The sequence below is a fragment of the Talpa occidentalis genome, unplaced genomic scaffold (genome assembly GCF_014898055.3).
Source record: "Talpa occidentalis isolate TD23 unplaced genomic scaffold, MPIMG_talOcc4v2.1 talOcc4.8, whole genome shotgun sequence".
NCBI classification, from domain to species: domain Eukaryota; kingdom Metazoa; phylum Chordata; class Mammalia; order Eulipotyphla; family Talpidae; genus Talpa; species Talpa occidentalis.
The window spans coordinates 104510016-104524345 of record NW_023605194.1 but is presented as its reverse complement, the minus strand read 5'-3'; the positions used below and the strand labels follow the sequence as shown (position 1 = coordinate 104524345).

At 38.5% G+C, this 14330-nt stretch overlaps 1 protein-coding gene across 1 annotated transcript in view; it reads right to left on the bottom strand.

The window, feature by feature from the left end:
• Window positions 1–8600: 8600 nt before the first annotated feature.
• Window positions 8601–14330, bottom strand: part of DCHS2 (dachsous cadherin-related 2) — a 162653-nt gene continuing 156923 nt past the window's right edge. The window contains exon 20 of the mRNA XM_037497763.2: window positions 8601–12043. Coding sequence (XP_037353660.2) covers window positions 9411–12043 — 2633 coding nt within the window. The 3' untranslated portion in view covers window positions 8601–9410. The remainder of the gene's footprint in view (window positions 12044–14330) is intronic.

Below are 14330 nucleotides of genomic sequence, written 5' to 3'. Positions count from 1 at the left end.
CTTCATTTTCCCACCTGCTTTTTCCTCTTTCTTTTACACTGGTCTTCCAGTTTTCCCAGCACCATTTATTAAAGAGACTCTCCTTCCTCTACTGTTTGGTGGTGGCTGCTTTATCATAAATTAAATATTGATATGCCCATGAATTTATTTCTGGGATCTAGATTCTGTGCCATTGATCCATGTGTCTATTTTTATGCCAATATCATATTTTTTCATACTGTTGCTTAAGATTATTATATATTACACATTATGTATTATATATCATATAATTATATACATTCTAATATTATATTACATGAGTATATTGAACAATATGACTACAATATAGTCAGTAGAATGTTCAATTCTTATTGAATGTCTTGGGAGATTTTTCTCTAATGTATATACTTAGAAATGAAATTAATCAGCTTGCATAATGAAAGGCGTTCAACTTTACAAAATGTTGCCATAGAGATGATTATCTTGTTTTTGAACCTGACTACATCATTTTTATTTTTGCTGAAAATATTTAATTTCATGTTGTTACTGTTTGCAGTGGAGACTGAAGTCATGCACAAACTTTGAGCTAAAACTGTGTTAAGTTCTATTTTTAAAATAATTTTCTTTCTATAAAAAACGAGAATGAGGAAGTCCTCCCTGGTGGTGCAAGGGGTTAAGCACTGCACTATGAAGCAACCTGTAGCCTCCGCAGCATGAATTTGACTACTCAGCCGGCCAGGGAGAAACCCACATGGCGCAGCAGACCTCTCCTGTCTCGCCCACTACTCCCCTCAGCAGTGTGTTTCAGTCAGTCTGCCTGTTCCCCGCTCTGTCTCTGGTGAATCCTCTCACTGCAACCCACCCCCCCCCCCATCTCTGGCCTATATCCCAGCACTTGTATGCATAAATACATAAATCTTTAAAAAAATGAGAATGAGAAAATTATACATGTTATGCATCCATAAAGTAATCCCTAAATTATTAATTGCTTGTGACTGCAGATCTAATACAAGGAAAAGAGTCTGGCTGTCACATCACCTACTTGTAATGCTTTGACCATTATCTACACATACTAAGGTTTTTTAAAATATGGCCTGCCCTCCCTGGTTGACTAGGGGTTAAGTCTCAGGGTTATCACTGCCATGGCCTGTGTTTGATCCCTGGCCATAGAGCTAACCCACATATGATGCAGCAGACTTCTCCTGTCTTGCCCTCTGCTCCCCTTAGCAGTGTATTTCAGTAAAATCCACCTGTTCTGCTCTCACTCTGTCTCTCGTAAATCCTCTCACCCCCTGTACCTCTGGCCTACCACCCAGTTCTTCTACGAAAAAATAAACAAATCTTTAAAAATTAAGAAATAAAAACATAGCCAATATATGTTTATTATTAAAAAAAATCCTAGACATTCTTAAGGAGCTTCTAAGTCTGAGGCAATGTAGTGAAGTGCTTAAGAGAAGAACTTCTAGAAACACCACTGAAAGTCCAGACTCAACGAATTACTAGCTCTTTAAGCTATTATTTCCTTATTAGTAAAATGGGACCATATTAGTATATACCCTAAAGGGTTATTTTGAAGATTAAACAATATATGGTACACATAAAACACTTAGCACAATATTTGGCACATAATGAACACTCAATAAAATTTAGCTATTATTTATTTAAGTTCACAAAGGCTAATATATTTCCATTTATGTGACATATAATCAGACAATAATCTGAAGTCTTATTTTCATTACTTTCAATTTGTCATTTCACAATAAGGACATATACATGCAGAGATTAGCATGTAATACAAGGATTTTCCAGCGTTCTTAGATAAGAAATAAATTAAGTTAGAAAATATGAAACTATACAATAATCAAAGTTCTATGAGCCTTGTCTCATTGTTGAGAACTATATACTTTAATAGTCTAAAAACAGGCAAATAGTTTCTTTTCCATGTACTCAAGAGAAAAATGAATGATGGGTTAAAAATGATAGAAAAGAAAGAGGTAATTAAAATTGAAAAGTAAAGATCCAAGTTTAAGACCAAATAAAGATTGTTATTAATCCATTTCAACCATTTGTTTAGTATACAAACAAACTCTACTCAGTAAAATAGTACTTAAAAGTAACAAATTCAGGATTTAGCTAATAAAGTATTTTTACAAATTAGTTTTAGAATATGCAATGTAGAAAATAGCATCTAACTCATGGTGTTATACTGATAGACATAATATCATTTTAGGAACTGACCTTTCTCCACCAGGTACTTACCAACCACATAGCCCTACCTCTCTTACCAAAAGGTGGAATATGGGGCCAGAGAATCCATCCTCTTCAACATAGTGATTGGTTTGGAGATTTTTTTTTCCCATTAAAAATGGTGGGATTTTTGGTCAAATTTATCACTCTTCTTATTGCATCTAGATTTTGACTCTTGTTGAAGATTTTTGGCATTTCTAATTTACAAAAGCATACAATCAGTTTTGCTTCTAGTATTTACTTGAATTTATTTATATATTTAATGCAACATGACTATGAATAGGTTGCTTTAATCTTTTTTTTCATATATATGATTATCTAGATATCTCAATCCCACTTATTAAAAAAATTCTTCTTTCACTAATTGGATGTACTGTATCATGCCTTATATTACAATATGAAATCAGTTTCTTAAGGTATTATATCCTTTTTAATGAATATTTTCCATTTATTTTATAGAAATTTTGCTGTAATGTGTCTGGCTATGGCTTTTTCTTTCATATCTTTGGGATCTGTAGTACAATTTGAATTTTTATTTAATGTCACTTTTGGAAGATTCTCAACCACTAGCTTTTCAAAGCTAGTGTCCCATCCTCTGTCCCATTGCTACTGTCCCATCCTCTCCATATTCCTCTTGTGATTTCAATTATACATGTTAGACCTATTTCAAGCATATTCTACACATCTCTTATTCTCTTTTCAGTAATTTCCAAACTTATCTGTGGTTTAGTCTGTATATTTTCTTTTGATTTATCTTCTAATTTACTAACTCTCTTTTTATCTGTATCTAACCTGATGTTAAATACATTTACTCTGTTCTTCATTTATTTTATTTGTAACACTTTATTGAGATAGAATTAATGTATTATACAATTCACCTATTATTGAACGGTTTTTTACATAGTTACAGAGCTGTACAGCCATCACCACAATCAAGTTTAGAACATTTATGACACCAAAAATAAACATAACACTCACTAGTAGTCACTCTCCATCTTCTTTCAACATTCCTAGTGATAGGCCCCACACCTAAGGTGAGGAATCTCCTTTAAGCAAGAGCTTCTCTCTTTCTTACCTGTCCCAGAACTGGCCTTTTGTCCTTTGTTGTGTAATCTCTGTTTGCCTTGGGGTTTTTTGGTTTTGTTTTGTAAATTATTTCATATGTAGGTATAGATTTGTTGTGTCCCTGAATGAGTGAGTTCAGGTTTCTCCTGTCTGTATATATTTACTATTTGGGACATTTAATTTTAATTTATGAATTTCTGATATATTATGTAAACTTCAGAGATTTGAACTCACCTACAGAGTTTTGAAATATTAAGCTAGCTTTGAAAGATTAAGCCTCCATTTTCTTTTGCCATATTTTTCAATGTATCCTCACTTCCTATCAACACATCATTCATAGAATTAAGTCATTTTGCTTAGGTTTCCTGTTGCAGCTATTTCCTGTTGCTCATGTTTACTAAGGTGGGTTCTACTATGTTTTAGGGAGGGTGAAGATGAGACTGGCATTGCTAGGTTTGTGGCTCTGGAAGAATAAATAGAATCTTTTTGAACCTTCTGCTTTCTCTGGTCCCCTTACCATTTTAGTTTCCAGTACTTCTTTCCTTTTACTAAACAGAGAATTTGAATTCACTTTTAGTAGAATTTATTGAATGTGGGATTCTTTATTTTACAAGGCAATTTTGGGTGTGTGTTTCTAGAAGCTGTGGGGACTCAGACACAACAGCATAATCTATCAATCATTTCAGTTTAGTCTTTTGACACTCACCTACAGAGTACTGAGTAATCCTTCCCCAGTTTTGACAGTTCTTGTCAAATTTGCTTGGCAGTTTCCCCTATGAAGATATACTTTTCCTTTAGCAGGTGAGCACTTGATGATGAATACTGGTTCTTTGGCTCAAAAAAAAATTGGAAACTCCTTATTTTCTCCTCTCTGTTTTTGCCAATAGTTAGTGCTTTTCCTTGCTTACTCACATTCTAGCATTTGTAAGAATGATGTTGTTTTGTTAAAGATGTTGTCCCTAAGTTTTTGCTTTCACTGTTCTAGATGCTATAGTTTGTCCATGATATAAAGGGAAATAACTTCATAGTTACCCATCCTCCAATTCCCCAGCACACACTTATTAAATTTTCTTGTTTAAAATATCAGTATCACTTTTAGCACACACTAACTATATGCACATACAGAGTATCTTTCATAAATTCCACATACTACTTTGACTCTTAATAACTTTTGATGTAACCATTCTAGGCATATCTACTGAACTATTTTCTCTTCTCATATTGATAGAACTTCACTCTGCTAGCCAGAGGGCAGTCATGGTTTATTATAAGATCTGAAATTAAATTAAAACAATGTGCTTGGTCATGTAATATCACTGTCTCAAACAATATGCTTTTAAATGTCATCTATAACTTGTTTCTAGTTTGTCTAAAACTCATAAGACATGTATGTATATTGTGAAGATGGAGGAAAGAGGAAACACACCAGATCACAAAATCAATTGTAAGCATTTGATTTTATCTAAGAGATTCCATAATATTTTGATAGGATATTTGCGCTTTTTCTTTAGACTGTGAGTTACTAAAATCACAGAACTATGGTAGAAAGCTCACCTAATGGACACAGGGTCAATATATTGTGCTTGCGCATTATAGAGCCCTCTGTGCCCATCTACATGTGCATTTATTCATTCTAAGAAACAGCTGTACTTCATAATATGAGTGGCAACCAGGCCTTTGCCCTTAGGGTTTACTATCTAACAACAAACTTCATGTATTTCGTTTTCTAACCAAAATAATGCTTTCTCACTCAAGAGATGCACTTTTACATCTGTTGTTTATTTGGTATGGTTTCCCCCTCTCTTATTACTCACTTCACAGTTTTGGTTTAGCAAATATATTGGGTGAAATGAGGAAAATTATGTAGACAAAAACAGTAGGATGTGCTAATTGTCATCAAATAGAGAAGTGCTGAGTTTAAAAGATAAGGTATACTTTGCAGTCACTTTGAGCTGGATCTTACTAATCAGCAATAATTCTGCCCCATAATAGCAAATTCTTTATAATACACAGAATAAAAATAATTTATGTCACCAGAATTCAAATCAAATTGCCAATAGTTGAGAATGAGCTATCAACTTTGCCTGGGTGTTACAATGCAGTCTAAGTTATATAAAATGTGCATCCCAACTATCAAGCAAGCAATCAATCTTAAAAAGAACAAGTTACCAGAATAAAATACCAGGTGTTAAAATTCCATCTTCTATGTCAACTACCTTTATCTTTTTAAAGATTTATTTATGCATACTAGAACTGGGGCATAGGCCAGAGATGCGGGGGGGGGGGGTGAGAGGATTCACCAGAGACAGAGTGGGGAGCAGAAGAGACAGACTGACCAAAGTACACTGCTGAGGGGAGCAGGGTGCAAGACAGGAGAGGTCTGCTTCGCCATGTGGGTTGCTCCCCTGCTGCCCTGGGATTCAACTCGTGCTGCAGAAGCTGCAGATTGCCTCATAGTGTGGTGCTTAACCCCTTGTGCCACCAGGGAGGCCCTCAACTACCTTTTAAACTTCTAGTACTTGGTGTGTGAGTAAAGCCATCTATTTAAGATAGTGGCAGTTTCAATACCAGAGGAGAGGTGAGGTATGGTCATTATTCCAATACTTTTGTTCTACCTTTCACTCAAAGAAACCTCCACAACAATTTCAACTTTTCATGGCCATTGTTTTCTAGCTCACTGTCATCTAGCTTTAGGTTCACAACTTGATAAAGATAATTTTTAGTCAATGGAGAGAAAAATTGGAAAGCAAAGAAGGGTGAAGAGATTCCTCAATAATGAATCCATGGTAGGCAATGACTCAGCAAGATCTTAACACTTAAAAGTTAATTTTTTAAAGTCTTTACCTTTTTGCTTTGTGCATTTTTCTACCCATGACCTAAGTTCTTTCTTTTCAGATTTAGTCCTCGACTTGCTCTTCTGTTCTTCACTCGTCTCTGCCTTTCTCTCCATTCAGCTCTATAAGGGTAGAAAGTGACTCCCACTAGAATGCTTGGGTTGAGTCATAAGCAAAGTTTCTGCAATTCCACCAATCCCGTAACTCTCTTGTACATAATGGATTTGCATTCCAACTTTCTTCAGTTATGCACAGATAGATCTTTAATTTTGAGCACACTTACCACACACCATGAAAATAAATCTAGTGAGTTTATACATAATATCATGAGAAATTCCATGAACCGTATTTAACCCATACACTTCATTGCTTTGAAATGGATCATCATCTTAGATCCTTTCAGTGTCTTGCTTTTTTGTAATACTTAATGTTAAGGTATGTATAAAATGGCAAAACAAAAGTAACAAACATGCTTGGAGGGACATAATTTTGGAGTTAATAATTAATTTTCCTCACTAATAACTTCTAGGAAGCATGGCAAGGATGTCTTTGAAACTGAGGTCAAAGGTGGCGAAAAACACAAGTATTGTCTCAAATGGAGACAAGAGTGTATTTTACAGCAAAGTATTATAGACTAAATCTATTATACACTAACTATGCATACATGTAGACAGCCCCATAGTATATTTCAATATTTTTTAAAGAACAGTTAAATGATCAAATCCCTAAAGAAAGAGCTTTTTCCCTCTTTTTTGCCCAGGAATCTGTTTTAGAAGCCAATTCAATGATTACTACTAGGCCATGGAATTTTGATATCCATTTGGTACTGATTTACACCAGTATTTTTAAGGCTGCCAACAAGAAAGTCCAGAATTTCAGGCAGCCAAAATTCCACAAGAGACAACTGTCTTTTATTTTATAGCTTATGAATTTGGGGCTTAATATGATTTTCCACTAACAAGTTCTGTACCCCCTCCAGAGTGCTAAAGCCAGTGTGTAGATCAGCAAAGTAACACAGAACATATGAGGCAAGTTAATATTAAACTTGAAGGAAAACTGTACAAATTATATTGTTTACTTAGGAAAAAAGCATTCTAGTTGAAAGGGCTGACATATGATTTATTACAAACACTTAACCAGCATATTCACATTTTTACCCACAGTCCCATTTGTAGCAGTTGTTTGGTGGTATAGCTTTGGACACAGTATTAATAAAGTCATCAATTAAAAAAATCAACTAGATATTGGTAAGGAATAGTTCTAAATACTTCATGCCTTCTGTTTTTATTGGAAGTCAGGGTAAAATGCAGAATCATGTTCAGTGAGTAATAAATCACATCAGATCACTTAGGGAAGAGTTAGGTGGATAACTCTTTTTAAACATAAGTAAATGAAAAACCTGTTTAACTAAAAACAACAAAATGATCTTGATTTCTAGAAATAATTCTGGTGCAAAAAAAAAATCTCCATTTGTAACATTGTAAAAAGTATGGAATTTCTTTGTATGTTCAAAGTAATCTCTTTTGAAGAAAGCTGAAGAGTGAATAAATATTGGAACATTGAAATAATTTTTTTTAGAAAAACCATGAAATCCTCTTCCCAGGATACATGAAGGAGAGACATGCATTTGTCTTATAATAGTTAAGTGTTCTGTGCCTACATGACTTTCCTTAGTATTCCAGTCATGTCCCAAGTCTTCAGGTTTCATATGATGTCTAATGTGGTTTTATGCACTTGTTCTCAATTTAAGAGCAGGCAAAGATACATAATTGACAGAATCAACATAGGAAGCCTTAGAATTATTTATCTATGACACTAGCTATCAAACACAGCACTCTGTAATGTTTTTCAGGAATGAGAATTTAGTTATCTCACAATTTTACAGATAAAACTTGTCAAAAAAAAAAAAAGGACATTTTCTAATTTGGCAGAAGCCCATACCAAACACTGAGAAACCCATCTGAGATGTCACTGAGACTTGACATTAAAAGTCTGAACAGTTATTACAAAGTCTGGCCATGATGCCCACGATGACCAGTCATCTGGGCCATCATCATCAGCCTGTGCTCTGCTTCTCTAGAAGGAGTAAGAATCTTCGATTCTCAGGCTTACCAGCAAAAAGGATGTAGCATTATATGTGAGCCCCAGTCTACACCACTGTATTTCTAAAATGGCAGCGGTGTATAAAACAGAACTATTTTAACTGTGTTGTCTAACTGCTTCATCTAAAAACAGTTAAAGCTAAAAGAATATGAACAAATGGAGTAAAAAAGGACATCCATTCTCAACTTTAGTAGTAGAAAATTTATATAAAAATCTTCATTTAAAAATATATTGCTAAATCACTCTATGAAATTTATTATTAGCTAATGACATAATTTATCAACACAAAATTTTAAAACTGACATTAGGTAAGTTATTTTTTCACCAAAACTTACTATACTAGAAACACAAGAAATATCTGTAAATTAACTTTCAGAGTTTAATATCTGTACCCATAAGATATTAAGACATAAGACAGAACATTGAAAAAAAATATTCTGTTTGCAAAAAAGGCCAAGAGGGTATGTCTTAGGGGGCAGCTGACCACATACTTATTGCTTGTTATCCATCCTGGCTCCCTATCAAGAACATGCATTGCTGGGTCATTAAATCAGGAATAATTTTCTTATTTAGCAGAGAGTTATGACAAATTTCACTCTTAATTTCTCATTAGATTTCAAAAGATACTACATTAAAATTCAAATTATGGCTAAAGTCCGCAAGTGTGGCATTTGGGAAAGTGAAGAAATGCCATCTTTAAATTAGCACAGCCATAGGAAATTGCTTCATTTTAAAGAAACTTATATTTATCCCTCCAAATATCCCTTCTCTGTTACTTTCTGTCCTCATTTCTTAGTCAGTCTTTACTAGTTTGTTTTGGATGTAGCAGTGTAGTCACCTCTAGTGTGACCATAATACACCAGAACTTACTTCTACATACACATTACAGCAGTCAAGTTCGTGTCCATTGAAAATCTGATCCTACAGGAAGCCAGTTATGACAGAATGTACACTACTTAATATACACAAAGGTGAATCCTGAGAGTAAAACGTGAAGGTTCAAAGAGGGGTAGCTTCTCATTAAGGCTGGAAGAAATTTGAGAAACTTAAAATGAGCAAGATCTAAAGCCTGTGCCTAAATTCATCATTCAGGCCTGGATAAAATGACCTGATCTCCAGGAGAATAAGAAGGTTTTATTCAATCATTCACGACCGATGCTGAGCAGGGGCTTGACAATAATTTTATATTTGAACTTCATCTTCGGGGTTAAGTCCATGGTATGCATCACTGACCCGGGAACCCAATAAGCCTCCACCTGACAACTCTGAAGGGATGGTGGGGGTCCGCATGGTCAAGAGGGAGAGAGATGGAGAGAAGCTGGGTGTCATGGCTTCCGGAAGAGAACTGAGATGGTAGCAAATGGGTGAGTGTGGGTATTTCTGAACCACTGGTCCTTGCAAGGGGGCGATGGCTGACATCCTGGGTGCAACAGCTTTAACCCCAGGCTGGGCTACTGCAGTGATCAAAGGTGGGGGGAAGCCCAAAGATTTCTTCTCTTTTGGAAGGCCAGGCCCAGGCAAATGTTCATCCTTCAGTTCTGCAATATCATTAAATACGGAGGCCAGAGATTGGAACTTGGGTTCCCAACCGAGGAGATAATCCCAGTGGTGACTGCTTCCTACGTCATCATTGGAGGCTTTCTGAGTGCAGAGAATGGAGATCCTTGCTTCCTGCTCGCCTGGTATAAAAACAGACTCTTCTCTGCTGTCGGCCTGGATGGCCATGTTCACCTCATTCTTCCTTAGTGGCTGGGGTGGCATATCATCTTGAACAGTGGGTGTGCCACAACCTTCTCCTCCACCTCCTTCCTCAAATGTCTGGCTGGTTTCTGCTGTTTCGGCAGTCACCCCCACATCCGTCTCTCCGGACAAGCAGGAGAGCTGATCCGAGTCCCTTGGGATCCCGGAGTCTGGCACCCTGGACTCCCGATCGCTCAGGGCCGACCCAGCATCCTTCCGGTAAGGGTGCTCGTTGATTCTCTGGATCTCCTTATCTTCTGCAGTTTCTCCTTCCACGGAGCAGTGGCCGCTGGAGTTTGAGTGCCTGTACAGATTCACAAGGTCCTTCTCCATGATGCTTAATAAACTCAGCCATTCAGGCATGGAGGTCATGGGCACGGCCTCCGGGAGGCAGCTGCTGCTTTCCTGGAAGGCCTTGAGCCTGCTGGCCTCCCCCCTGGGCCTCTCACCGCTGACACAGGACGGGGAGGTTTTCTTTTCTTCGTAAGTGTTTATTGGGTCTTTCTGTTTATGCCTTAAAATCACTACAGTTAAAATGAAGACTAGTAACAGAAACACTAAAAAGGAGACTGTGAGGCTGACTGAAAAGCTGCTGACTGAAATGGCCAAGTATCTTCCTTCCAGGGATAAAGACACGTTCACAAAAACAGTACACGTGGTAAACTTGGAGCCTGGTTTGGGGCTGTGAGCGGTAATTTTCATTTCGATGGTGTCTTCTCTGCTGACTTGACTGTTTCTGAGGGAAAGGGCTCTAGTCAAATAAATATTCCCATTGGTTTGATTTACGGAAAAGAAAGGCGATGGAGTCCTGAGGGAGTAAAGAACAACTCCATCAATACCAGCGTCTGCATCCGAGGCTTCGACTCTGCCCACCAACTGCCTCACGTGATTCTTTTCTGGGAGGTTGAAAAAATACTCCTCTTGAGTGAAAATGGGTTCAAATTCATCGATCCCTTCAAGATCCACCCACACCACCAACGAGGCTGTTGCGTCGCCTTTGTCTTTTGCCTGAACCGTCAGGCAGTAGCTATTGCTGTTCTCGTAGTCGAGGATTTGCTTAGCATGAATGTCCCCTGTGATGGGGTCGATGAGGAAGGGGACAGGATGAGGAGGCGTCCCACGAGCCACAGAACAGGGGGAGACAATAGAGTAGGTCAGTTCTCCGTACGGACCAGTGTCGAAATCCAGAGCATTCACGGAGCATATGGTGGAAAAAACGGGCAGGTTTTCAGGCACCACACAGTTCAGTCTTGAGAAGAGAAACTGAGGTGCATGATCGTTGTCATCCAGGACTCCGATCAGCACAATGGCAAAGGAGAAATGTTTCCTCTCTTCATCTGAAGCCTGCACAATTAAAGTGAATTGTATGGTCTCCTCATAGTCCAGAGGTTTGAGGAGATAAAGAACTCCGGTTTTTTCTTCTAAGTGAAAATGCCCCTTTTCGTTTCCAGAGACGAGGTGGTAGGTGATGTAGGCGTGCGCGCCCTCGTCAGGGTCGCTGGCTGAGACCACAGTGACGTGACTGCCCGGAGGGGTGCTTTCCTTGACGTGGGCGTGGTACGTCAGCCTGCTGAACCGAGGGGGACTGTCGTTGGCATCGAGCACTTCCACAGCGACCGTGGCTGTGGAGGTCAGGGGAGGGCAGCCTTGGTCAGACGCCACAATGACCAGCTGGAGGCCGGCCGTGGCCTCTCTGTCCAGCTGGTGGAGCAGTACCAGGTAACCGACTGGCTTGTAGGGATGGTCTGAATGAGTGAAGTGAGTTTCCACGAGGAAACTGTTCTGTGAGTCACCACTGAGGATGGAATATTCAACACGTGTGTTTTCACGGGTCCAGTCGTGATCAGTGGTGGAAAATGTGACAAGCGTGAGCCCAGTTGGAGCATCTTCCCTCAAGCTGAGGTTGTAATATCCAACTGCGAACTCAGGGGCGTGACTGTTTATGTCTTGTATTTCTACCTCCACTAGGGTGACAGCCCTCAGGTCAGGGACCCCACCATCGCTGGCTTCGACAAGAAATCGAATGGTTGGTTTTTTATCCAGAGGTAATTTAGGAAGGATAGAAAATATGGTGCCTGAAAAACAAGACACAGAATTTCAATGTTGGGAAATTAAATTTTCATGATCCATGCGGTCTGTAAATATTTACGGAAGGTTTACTGTTTAGTTATTTGTTAGATTTGTTATTTAATTGACACCAACAGTAATGCCAAATAGAAGAATGAAGATGATTGCATTTATGCTTTTTGTAACATTTAAGATTCAGAAATAATCCCCACGGCATTCACTCCGTTATCTATGCCTGCTGCGTGAATGTGACTTTGCCATAACTTTCTTGTAGTTTTGTTACTTTCATTAGTAAGTTATCCCATTACTAATTTTCTTTAGAAAATTATTATTATTTAAAAAAATTATATCCCAATCTATGAGCCATAGATGCACATATATAAAGACATCCTAGAACAATATTTATTCTGGAAATACTGACTGACATCCACTTTAGTCAAATGTTAGTTGTAATATGGTAATGTAAAGTTATAACTATTGCTCAAAATTACAAAGATGTCTTTTCTAAAGCTCTTGGCTGATTCAACAAGTGGGGTTTTCCCTAACTGATGGAATATATTGAATACATTTTATTGATTTAGATATAGAAATACTTAATTTCTATATGTGTGTAATGGCATTTCTTCTAAGATAAATGGGTTTTAAGTAAGTATAGCAACTAAAATAGAATACAGATGCAGTCATTTAAATGCTACACCTCATGCAATTGTATAGGGAATATAACCAAAATGAAAATGGATACATTGTGCAAAGATGAAAAAAGATGTATGAATTATATAAAATAAAATATTTAAATAAAAAAATTTTAAAAAATTAAAAAAATAAATGCTACATCTCAGTCAGAGTCCTCCCGTGAACTAAATGGGCCTGATGCCATTTAATGGTATACAAATATTCTCATCTAGTGTTTGCTTCGGCAGCACATATACAAATATTCTCATCTGTATCTCATTGCAAAGCTGCTTGATAACAAACATCAGCTCAGGGGCTGCTAGAATTGAAGGCTCAGAAGGAGCATTTCCTGCCTCCCATAACATGATGTTCCTGGTCAGGCCAGCAGCTGACATCAAAAGAAAAGAGAGGAGATGGATAGAGTAAAGGCAAGAGGGGAGGGGAGGGGAAAGAAAAGGAAAGTCAACTCCTCAGAGGCACACACCTGCACAGGGCCTGCCACTCACAGGCAACATTGTCAGCCTCTCTGGGTAGCAACACTCCATGAGCCTCAGACTAGTATTTCGAAAATAAATTCTCCTTTCAGGAAATTTTGAGTTTATTTTCTTTCATTGCGAGGTAGTTGCTCTAGAACATGACATGAGCTTCAGGTGTACAACGTAATGATCCAGTTAATACACATTCTGAGAAATCGTCACTACTCTGGTTACATCCATCACCCTGAGGTGAACTTGTAAACCAGCTGTAGGGTAAGGAAAAATGTCAGGCTTTTCTGCCCTCCCACCATCAGGATAGATGATGGATCCTTGACCTGAATGCATGCCTGATGGCGGGCACCTGGAATAAGGTGTGGGCATAGGTGCATGGGATTCACCTGGGCTGAGACGGGGCTTTTAAGGGCGGCGTCACCGGATCGCCAGTAGAAGCCGAGAAGCAGAGAAAGAAGTAGAGAAGCCGTGAGCACAGAGAAGGCCAGAGAGCTCAGATAGAGTGAGGATTTGCTGGGGGCTGGGAGGCCTGCCAGCCTCCCGGCCCCCCAGCACCCCTGCCTGCCGTGTTCCTGGTAATCCCAATAGAAGACCTGCAAAAAACCACTGAGGACTCTCATTCCTCCTTTACCCGGTCTGCTGGATCATAGGAAACCTGCACTGTGGTCCATTCCTGACCTTCACACCAGCTCTCACTGGCGACATGACATTTGGGGGTGCAGGTGGGGAGCATATGGTGGGATGTGTCCCAGGCAGTCTCTTCTAGAGTGTGTTCTGCTAAGGGCAGTATTCTGCTGATTATTCATCTCTATCAAATTAACTTAGGTCACTCATTTTAAAAATTTCTCTATACTATGCTTAACTTCTCGAAAGTCACTTGCCTAACTGCATTTCACAACCACAAAAGTCTTACTCTCCGATAAAGCTACCAGGAGGCTTCGAAGGCCTCAAATGGACCAGGACATGGCTGGAGGTTTTCTCTTAGAGATGCTTGAATGATTTTCATGTTTTGATTTTTTTTCTTGGTTCTTACTGAATGCATGAGGCTGTTCTGAACTTTTTGCCCTTGACTGGAGAACAAGCCGCCAGGTTCCAGGAACATGAAGTCCTCATCACTATCTTGGTGCTTTCAGCT